We start from the raw sequence: 11,263 nt of genomic DNA, 5'->3' as shown, positions 1-11,263 counted from the left end.
GGATTTCTGAGTTCGAGGCCAGCCTGGTCTACAAAGTGAGTTCCAGGACAGCCAGGGCTATACAGAGAAACCCTGTCTCGAAAAAAAATTTTTTTTTATTTATTTTTACTTTATATAAATAAATGTGCATTTGACCTGAATGTATGTCTGTGTAGCATGTACATGCCCAGTGCCCAGGGAAGCCAAGAGAAGGCATCCCTTGGAACTGGAATTGCAGATGGCTGTGAATCATCACATGAGTACTGGGAATTGAACCCAGTACCTCTGGAAGGGCAGCCAATGCTCTTAACCACTGAGCCTTACCTCCAACCCTGCTTAAAGTCTTTAAAGTAGAAACAGTTACAGAGTAAACTGGCTTATCAATAAAATCTATGAACTTCAATACTAGATAGTCTCAAATACAGAAATATAAAGACCATATTGCTAATAACATTAACCTTTGGTCTTATTTCAGGCTATGTTACTTCATGCCACTTTAAAATTAAAGACGTATTTAAGCAAAATCCACATATTAATTATGAAACACAAGCAAAAAGTATTCTATTGCAAAACAAAACAAAACAAAAAAACTATTACCACCTATTCCAGGAGGAAACAAAGTCTAAGAAGTAAAAAATTGAAACGAACCATAGAGGGCTTAATAACATTCTTCCATGGAGCCGATTGTGGTGGCATATACCGTTAATCCCAGCAATCAGCAGGCAAAGGCAAATGAGTTAAGAGGCCAGCCTGGTCTACATATCGAGTTCCAGGCCATCCAGGACTACACAGAGAAACCGTCTCTAAACAAACGAACAAACAACAAAAATAGAACAATTGTGTGGAATTGAAGAGACATTGTCTTCAACTTTTAATATCCTCATAAAGCACCGTCTGTCCCCGTTATCATTTGCCAGCGGTCAACATCAACCTTTGCAGAACTAGTTATGCTACAGAAAATACCTACCACGTGTGAGTGGCTGATGTAGGTAACTCATAAGAGCAGTGTATACATACGGACGCACATGAATTGTGCGGAAAGTATATTCAAAGGTAAGGCTGAGTTGCTATCTTGTACCTTTGTGGCTCCCTTATAGTAGTTAACAAAACCCTCTCCTTCTGAAGCAGAATCTTTTGTAGCCCAGGCTGATCACAAGCTCACATTGGCGATAATCTCTCTTTGTAGCTCTGGCTGTCCTGGAATGCGCTACGTAGACTATCATGGTCTTCTCTAAGAACACACACAGAGACACACACTGTACTGGCTAGTTTTGTGTCAACTTGACACAGCTGGAGTTATCACAGAGAAAGGAGCTTTAGTTGAGGAAATCCCCTCATGAGATCCAGCTATAAGGCATTTTCTCATTTAGTGATCAAGGGGGAGAGGCCCCTTGTGGGTGGGACCATCCCTGGGCTGGTAGTCTTGGGTTCTATAAGAGAACAGGCTGAGCAAGCCAGAGGAAGCAAGTCAGTAAAGAACATCCCTCCATGGCCCCTGCTCCCTGACCTGTTTGAGTTCCAGCCCTCGAACTCAGAAATCCATCTGCCTCTGCCTCCCGAGTGCTGGGATTAAAGGTGTGTGCCACCACACCCGGCTTATAGTAGATTATTTATACACTACATATACATATTCTCTCTCTCTCTCTCTCTCTCTCTCTCTCTCTCTCTCTCTCTCTCTCTCTGGATAGAGTGTCTCCTCAGTCCATGCAGCCTAGGTTGGCCTGAAACTCACATCATTCCTCCTGCCTCAAGTGCTGGGATTAATCCATAAAGTACCACACTTGACCTTAACTGTCTTTTTAAGATTTGAAGCAGGTTTGTAGTCAATGTACATGGAAGGTTTGGTTTTGTTTAGTTTTTTCTTTTTTTCAGAACAAAGACTCTGGTACATCCATCCTCATACATGGTCAACAAGCTTTGCCAATCTTCACACACAGGTGTCCCAGACAAGGAAACTGACCAAGAGTCCTCTTGGCCCCTTGACGTATTTCCAACTTCTTGAGCTTTTCAAGGCTATTCTGAAAATGAACAAGACGATGAGTCCCCCGAAGAAAGTCGCCAAGGAGGAAAGAATGAACGCTGCCTGGATTTCGATTGTACATGACGTTTCCGTCAACTCCTTCTTATTTAAACTGTCTATCAATGTTTGAGACATCTTGAGACAGACAATGTTGGGCTAATCTATGATGTCATGGTCACCTGGCAACAGTCCCAGGAGGCATACTTCCTTGTGTTACATCACCTCAGGATCTGATGGGAAAGCCAATGAGAGGCTCAAGGATCAAGAGTCCCTTAACCACTCAGGGGAAACTCACGGACTGCAGTCAACTGACAGAGAATTCGAGATACCACCAGAGGTGGTCAGTAGATGAGGGTTCTGAATGTCTTCATTGGTTCATCTGAGACCTTGAGGAGTTCTACTCTCTGGGGCATTGACTAGCCGCTGGCTGCCTGTTGACTTGTTTAGCCAAGCAACTTCAAACTTTCTTTTTGGTGACACATGTGCAGCAATCTCAGAGATAATAGTATATGCTCTCGAGAATTTCAGAAAAAAAGAAACCCTTAATGATTCGGATTTTGTTTATTCTTTCGAAAAAATGTGGGTAATCAGAGTAAATTCATCTAAATATCTAAGTTACTACATGAAGACTGGTTAGTAATATTGAAATATATTTGTAAAATTGTACTGAAACAATGAAGGAGTAGAACCTGGGTGTTCTGGACACACATATGTTGTCATTTGCACACACCTACACACATGGTGACTATGAAATGGTAGGTGTGTGGTTGGATGAAAATTGACAACTTAAATATGTATAGTTAAGAGCACCGAAAATATATACATTTTAAAGAATCGCTTATGTTTTAAAATTATATATATTTTGGGAGATATGTTTTTATTTATCTTTTAAGTAAGTGGCTCATGGTAGAGTATGGGTGTTATATAAGCACTTCTACTGTAATATGATTGGTCACTTGATACCATCAAACTGGCCCTCATCTATTCCTTGTCAAATCCTCCTGTTGTTTTTATCTCTGCTCTGTCAGTAAAACCTCTGATTCAACAAACACGGATCATAAAGCGACAACTCCCCTCTAAGTCTCTCTTTCAAAGCTGTAAGAAATGTCATTTGTTTGAGTGACAGGTGGAATTTTTGTCTCAGGTGGCGAGCCTGTCTCACTCTTGTCCTAGAGGATCAGAGGTGAGGTGATAAGAATCTGGGAACACGTGCTTCCCAGGAGCCCAGCCTGACTGCTTTGTGTAACACACTATTTCCTGGAGACAGAGAAGTCACTTCCTGGACTGCTACCACTCAAGCTTTTCTGTCACTTCTCCTACAACCCTCCAGTGGGCTCCGGGAGCATCAACACTCTTGTCTAAATGTGAGGATCTCTGAGCACCCGTCAACGCGTAAGGTCTAAAGAGTCTCCTTAATTTTATTGTCTTCGTATATGCCAAACGCAATGATTGCTTTATAGACTTACTGCTGGCATTCCATGTTTTAAAGAGCATATTTAAAACTAAATATAAGAAAATATGTTATGCTAAGTGCGGTGGCACTGTGTGGTCCAGAATTCTAGATACTGAGGGTAGAGGGTCATAAATTTGAAGCCACCCTGGGATACATAGTGAGACCCTGTTTCTAAAAATGAAGCAGGGGGCAGGGATGAAAAAAGGGGAGGGGAGGGGAAGGGAGAGGTGAGGCAGGTGAGGAGAGGAGAGGAGTGGTTTGGGGGGGGGGATCTTTTTTTTTTCTTTTTTCTTTTGTGCACTGTGTATTCAGATGCTAATTACTGCGACAGTTGCAGGTCAACTGTCTCGGTCTCAATGATATGCAAAAGTTGTTTTCCTTCACTTCTGATTGGTTAATACAGAGCTGATCAGCCAATGGTTGGTAGGTGAGGGAGAGGCGGGACTTCCGATTCCAGAGAGGCCGGTCCGGGTGGAAAGAAGGAAGAAGGCAGGTCAACTGGAGAAAGTCGCCGAGGAGTCGCCATTGAGACACAGATGAAGAAGGAGGCCAGGTCGAGACCAAGATGGCAGGTAAGGCCACAGTGGCTGGGAAGCGACTGGGAAGTAGTCAGGTTAGAGTAGATCAGAATCTGCCCGCCTATTGTGCAAGAGCCGAATTGAAAACTGTAAAGGTCTCTATCTTCTGGGAACAAGGGCCGGCGTAGAAAAGCCCTGTACTTCTACAAAAGAGAAAAGAGAGTAGAGAAAATAGAAAGAGAGCTGGTAAGAGGGCCTGATGCCAAGCCCGAACACTTGAATTCAACCCCTAGACCCATACACTGGGAAGATATCAAGGGCTGTGAATTGTCTTCTGCGCGCGCGCACACACACACACACACACACACACACACACACACACACATGCAAATGCATAAGAAATAAATGTGAGGGCCGGGCGTGGTGGCGCATGCCTGTAATCCCAGCACTTGGGAGGCAGAGGCAGGTGGATTTCTGAGTTCGAGGCCAGCCTGGTCTACAAAGTGAGTTCCAGGACAGCAGGACTACACAGAGAAACCCCGTCTCGAAAAACCAAAAAAAAAAAAAAAAAAAAAAAAGAAAGAAATGTGATAATTTTAAGAACGGAATTAAGAAGAAGGCCCGCCCGTCAAATGAAATGACTCAGCTGATAAAGGACCTGCTAGAAAATCCGAGGACCTGGGTTTAAGTACTCGAGAGCCAGTTCCTAAACATTGTTCTCTAACCTCCACATTTGCAACATGGCGCTCTCTCTCTCTCTCTCTCTCTCTCTCTCTCTCTCTCTCTCTCTCTCTCTCTTTCGCGCGCGCGCTATCTCTCTCACACACAATTAGTTCATTTAAAATATAATTTATTTAAAAAAAGAAAATGTTACGGTCCAAGATTGGGAATAATACACCATGAAAACCAAGTTCCAGCCAACAAAAGTTTCTTTTTTAAAAAAGGTGATAGCTGATATATCAGGGAGATGGCTGGCTTCAGGATCTAAACCATGTCAGCGGGGGACAAGACATCTTAATTCTTTTTTTTTAATTCTTTACTCTCCCTTTAAGGTTCAGCCCCTAACCCCCTCCTCCCCACCCCCCAGGATGTTCCCCAACCCACCAGACCTTCCCACTCCCTGGGGCCTTAAGTCTCCAGGGTTAGGTGAGGGTTATGTACGAAATGTCAGGGGCCTCATCAGCCGGTGTATCCTGCCTGATTGGTGGCTCCGTGTCAGTTTCTGGGGTCCAGGCTAGTTGAGACTGCTGGTCTTCCTATAGGGTTGTCCTCAGCTTCTTCCATCTTTCCTTTAATTCAACCCCAGAGCTCCCAGCTGAAGACAGAGCAAATTTTAAACCAAAAACCAAAAACATAAAACACCCCCCCCCTAAAAAAACAACCAAACCAAACCAAAAAAACCCCCACAGACTAGAATGGGTAGGGGCAACCAATCCGATAAATGCATATTGTATGTTTCACACCTGGCATCTTAAGTCAGTTGCTACCTGTCAAATAAGCTCCTATGGCTTCCCTGATAACTTAGCCTGCATTGAGACCAGCCAGTCAGAGCCTCTCTAGCAGTTTCTGGGGTTCAGTCCTGACTGGGTGCTAAGCAACAAAACATAGGGTGAGATATTGTGGTCTAAGTTCATACAGGGCACCTGGGGACAGAAGCCGCTTCTGCGAATTTAGTTGTTTCTTAGAATTCAGCCTATGTACAAGATGGAGACCATATAAGATGGGGTCTCTAAGGCTAAAGGGTCCACAAATAGAAAAGATGCCAGTAAGTATTGCAGCCCCTTTCAAAATGGAGAAAGAAAAGAGGGGAGGAGAGGTAGAATGACTGAGTTGCCTACAGAGCTGGGGGAATGACTCAGGACCCACGTTTGGTTCCCAGCATCCACATCAGGTGGCTCACGCAGCCACCTACAACTCCAGCTTCAAGGCATTCAGTACCTCTGGCCTCTGATGTATGTGCTTATCACACACACACACACACACACACACACACACACACACACACACACTTGATTCTGGGATCAAGCATGTGTCCACATGTGAACACACACATATGTAGGGAGGCTTGTAGCTATTTGGAAAATAAGGTCAGACATTTGTCCACATCATTTATTCAGACTGTCTGCTTACGTTGTCGTAATTATAGTAATTACATCTTTTTTTTTTTTTTCACTTCCTTGACTTTTCACCATTTAATATTTTCAACCGTATGTCGTCTGGGGCAACATTTTCCGTTTTTGTTCAGATAACTAAGCCATTTTTCTCCTTGATATTCTTGATATTCACCGGTACATACTGTCACGTGGGGCTGGTGAGGGGGCTTAGCGGGTCTGGGGTCCTTGCCACCAAGCGGAACGACCTGCTGCTTCTCAGACCTACAGGAGAGGACTGACTTTGCAGAGGTGTCCTCTGACTTCCAAGTGAGTGCTGGAAGTGGGGCGCACGTCTCATCCCAGCCCTCGGGAGGCAAGTGCAGCCATATCTCTCTGGATTCCAAGCCAGCTTGGTCTACAGAATGGGTTCGAGGCCAACCAGAGTTACACAGTAAGACCCTGTCTAGATAAAGAAGGGAGGGGGGGAAACTGTTGTCAATATTACTGGCCATCCTCCAGAACGTGATGGCAGGACACCTTTGCTGCAAATAGCACCTGCTTACGTCATAGGCCATGGAGCCAGGAAGCCCATGCTGACTTAGAAACTTTGTCTCTACTAGCTGGCTTACCTGCTGCTACAATGTATAATGTAAGCTATCAGTAAAGTAACCCTCAGTCATACACAGCTGTGAACCCTGTGCTACAGGAATGACTACCCTGGCAAGACATGCCCAGTAGTACCGTAGTGGCATGAACATCCTGGGGAAACCAGTCACTTTCTGATTAAGTCGTCTTCTACAAGATGAAACCCAGACCTGGTACTGTTGTCAAGCCAAGGACCCGTGACTAGACAGGTCATCTGCCATTGGAGAGAACTTCCTACTTTTAGTCTGCTAAATGGACATAGTATTAATCCAGCTCCTAGTGACTTACCATTGCAGAGGCTGTGAGTTCAAAGCCAATGTACTGTATGTAGGCAGCTCCACAGTGAGACCCTGTCTCAAAACAAAATTTGCCCCTGGCTCAACATAAAGTTGGGGAGCTGCTCAGTCCTGGGGACATTGAGATCGTTGGTCACCTGCGTGCCACCTTTGTGTGTTCCTGCCACATGACCTCCTCTTAGTGGGTACATACGAAGTCCTTCATTCTGCAGGCCTCTGTGGTGTGCTGTGTCTGTTCTCTCTAGTGCGTGGTTCTAGGATGTGCCATCCTTCACATCTCTACTTCCTCAGGTCTGAGCGCCTCCTCCTAACCGCCCTATGGAAGCCAAATCCCACAAGCTGGTCTGATGGTCTTTTACAGCATCCTGACCCTTCTCTGTTGGTTTTCACTTGTTTGCTTGGTGGAAGATTGATAGTGGTGTTTTCTTTGAGCCTCATAGCCCAGGCTGGCTTTAACCTCCTGCCTCCATCTCAGGGCCTCTCTCTGTCCCACTCCATAGTACTCATTTTTTTTTTTTAAGATTTACTTTTATATTTATTTATTTATTTTATGTATGAGTACACTGTAGCTGTCTTCAGATACACCAGAAGAGGGTATCAGATCTCATTACAGATGGTTGTGAGCCACCATGTGGTTGCTGGGATTTGAACTCAGGACCTTCAGAAGAGCAGTCCGTGCTCTTACCCACTGAGCCATCTCACCAGCCCCATGGTACTCTTAAATATGTTAGTGGCTTGTTTTCTGTTCTCCTCTAAGTCTGTGTGCTCCACAAACACAATGTATCCTGCTTGTTTTACTCAGCACTAAGCACCCAGTATCTTAAGATGGGTCAAGTCGCATCAAGTTACTCGTTATTTGGTGACTGTAAATTACAGATCCTTAGAACTATGAATGAAGTATGAATCTACATAGACTCTAGTTGTTTACACTTCTCTATTCCATATGTCACTTTTCTCACTGCAAATTGATAGGTGGGTAATAATACCCTATAATCATGGATGTGTGTCACAGTTGTGTGTGTCTGTCTGTCTGTCTGTGTGCATGCACGAGTGCTTGTATACCTGTTGCAGTCGAGTGCTATTTAAAGTGTAATCATCCATGCTGCTAGTTTCAAATTTGATATTTCCTGAAGTTATTGAGTTACTTTATCACAGAGGCAACCCAGTATGTGGAGACTGGGAGGTGGATAACTCCTCAGCAATATTACACCCTACGTTTACTAAGGACATTCTCTGCTTATGTCTGAAGAACTGATTTGTCTTAGTCAGGGGTTTCTATTCCTGCACAAACATCATGACCAAGAAGCAGCTGGGGAGGAAAGGATTTATTCAACTTACACTTTCAACATTGCTGTTCATCACCAAAGGATGTCAGGACTGGAACTCAAGCAGGTCAGGAAGCAGGAGCTGATGCAGAGGCCATGGAGAGATGTTACTTACTGGCTTGCTTCCCCTGGCTTGCTCAGCCTACTCTCTTATAGAATCCAAAACTACCAGCCCAGAGATGGTTCCACCCACAAGGGGACCTCCGCCCTTGATCACTAATAGAGAAAATGCCCCACAGCTGGATCTCATGGAGGCATTTCCTCAACTGAAGCTCCTTTCTCTGTGATAGCTCCAGCCTGTGTCAAGTTGACAACACAAAACCAGCCAGTACAATTGACCCCTTGTCAACTTGACACACAAACACATCAATATTAAGCCTCAACCCTTACTTTCTTATTCATCCCCAAGATGAATAAGACAATAACAGACAGGTTATTGAATAGAAATCCCAAAGCCAGGCTAGAGGTATCTCCTTATTTGTCATTGGTCAGGGAGGCTTTGCCGATCGATCCTCTTGGTCACCAACCAGAAATAGATGGTAAGACCAGATTGCTGAAGACATTACATACTTCGATTATGGCATTGGGAAATCTGACAGGAGCTGACGTGAAACCATCCTCCTTGTTGGCTAGAGGTCATAGGGCCAGAAGCTTGTGTGGATTACTGGAGGAAAAGTGATGTGAAGAGCCTTATTCAAGCGTGAACCCCTGTGAGCCACCATACCAACCTGCCGGATAAGATGTGGCTGCTCCGAGGTTGACCAAGCACTTTCTGCTTAGCTCAGAGGCCTGCTCTACAAGAAGGAATTAATGCCTGGAGGTGTAAACATAGCCAAACACTCATGGCTCCAAGGGTGAGAGGCCCTAGTGTGTTTGGGGGCGCCTGAGAGCCCTGGGAACAGCCAAGCAGTGTCCTTGAATGAGGGTTGACTTCACCACACCCCTCCCCCACGCCCTCTCTACTGACTAAACCTTCCTGAAGGCCTTGGGAAAGGACAGAGACACCACCCTGGGGTTTTGTCTCTGCCAAAATGCTTACCCGGGACCTTGCTACATTTCCTGAGAAATCCCCCATTGCTTGACATATGAGAGGGACGGTGGTTTCTACCAAGGTTCTCTCGGGTCCTTGGTTCCTTTGGACAGATGTTTGGCTGAGTCTGCTAACATTTTTCAAAGCTATGTTCTTGAAGAAACCTCAATGTTTCTTTGATCTGAGTCCTCCAACCCTAAGGGATGGGGGACATACTACTGTCATTTTGCTAAATGCACGTGTTATCAAACAGCCTTCTAAGTGTTTAGATTGGTGCTGTTCTTAGCCTTTTGCCATGATTAATGCAGAAAGTCATAGTCTAGTGCTAAGACTAACTGACTGTTGAGTGCTTAGCCTCAGTGAGACTTGTGTCTATCCATGCATGTCCCAGCACCTACTCAGCACCAGTCTTCTTTCTGATCATGGGATGACCACTGCACTCATAGACGTACAGTGGCCATGATTACTTGCACAAGATGGGGCCCTGTCAACATTTTATCATGGATGGGGAGAGGCCTCAGGAGTATTGCTAAGCAATGGTTGCTGTGATATGGGAAGTAATTTTTTCAGTGGTGTAGCCACTGGTAAGGTGTCCATGCTCTGAATTCAGTCCTCTTTGTTTATCAGGGTCCCTTTGCCTGGGCTCTGTTGGCATTTTGAGTAAAGTAAAGTAACACTGTTGGGGACAGTTTTATGCATTGCAGGATAATTAGCAGCCTTCATGATCCTTAACAGCTTGATGCCAGGAACACATTATGGTGTCTCCCTCTCCCTCCCTCTCTCTCTCTCTCCCTCTCCCCTCCCCCACTTCTGAGGTTTTGTTTGTTTGTTTGTTTGTTTTTCGAGACAGTATAGCCTTGGCTGTCCTGGAGCTCACTCTGTAGACCAGGCTGGCCTCGAACTCAGAAATCCGCCTGCCTCTGCCTCCCGAGTGCTGGGATTAAAGGCGTGCGCCACCACCGCCCAGCCCAGTCAGTGCTCTTAACCACTGACCACTGAGCCATCTCCCCAGCCCCTAGATGATCTTGTTTTATAAATAGCTATGTTCAGTTTTCAAATATGTTATTCAGGGGTTTTCAACTAGTCAAAATGCAGAGATTGGTTAACTGTGGAGTTCCCAGTCCCAGTGGATATATCTCCAACATCATACCTAAGGCTCAGAAAACATTGAGGGAGAGGGGAACAGAGAGACTGTAAAAACCAGGGAACCTGGACCTGTGTCATGAGGTGATGGCTACCAGGAACAGCCCATAACGTCACAACAGTATGGCTGCCCAAATGAGATACAACGATGGCAATCCTAATAGTTATATTTACATGGAAGGGGGAAATCTCAGGGGGCCCTACCTCTAGACAACTACAGACAACTAACAACTCATGAGAGGAGGAAAATTAGTCTTCCCCAGGGGGTTATGTAATACCAAGTGCTTAGCCCTGAAGTGGTCAGCACAAACAACATTAAGTGAACTCAACATATTTTATTTATATATTTTATGCACATTTGTTTTAGGCACAAATATGTTTACATATTTTATGTGTATATTATATACAAATAATGATAATAAAAAGTCATGCATTTGAGAGGGTAAGGTGAGGCATGGGAGGGAGGATAGGTCCCCATTCAGACAACAGTGAAAGACTGAACAGGTTCCACCTCGAGGCTGAAGATGGCTGTGACTCCAAGGGAAAGCGCTTTATACATGCTGTTTGGGGGATAAGCATCTCTTTGTTGATAGGCTGTACTGTCACCCTGGGGACAAACTTAAAAATTAATCAGTGGGGCTGGTGAGATGGCTCAGTGGGTAAGAGCACCCGACTGTTCTTCTGAAGGTCCGGAGTTCAAATCCCAGCAACCACATGGTGGCTTACAACCATCCGTAACAAAATCTGTCGCCCTCTTCTGG

At 44.9% G+C, this 11,263-nt stretch overlaps 1 protein-coding gene across 1 annotated transcript in view; it reads right to left on the bottom strand.

Annotated features, from left to right (window-relative positions):
* Window positions 1–2,134, bottom strand: part of Kcnu1 (potassium calcium-activated channel subfamily U member 1) — a 76,811-nt gene extending 74,677 nt beyond the window's left edge. The window contains 1 exon segment of the mRNA XM_021219816.1: window positions 1,940–2,134. Within this exon segment, the coding sequence (XP_021075475.1) occupies window positions 1,940–2,134 (195 nt within the window).
* Window positions 2,135–11,263: the final 9,129 nt, after the last annotated feature.

The sequence above is a fragment of the Mus pahari genome, chromosome 19 (assembly GCF_900095145.1).
Source record: "Mus pahari chromosome 19, PAHARI_EIJ_v1.1, whole genome shotgun sequence".
Lineage (NCBI taxonomy): Eukaryota > Metazoa > Chordata > Mammalia > Rodentia > Muridae > Mus > Mus pahari.
The sequence above is the reverse complement of the archived record's forward strand: the minus strand, read 5'-3'. Positions and strand labels throughout refer to the sequence as shown.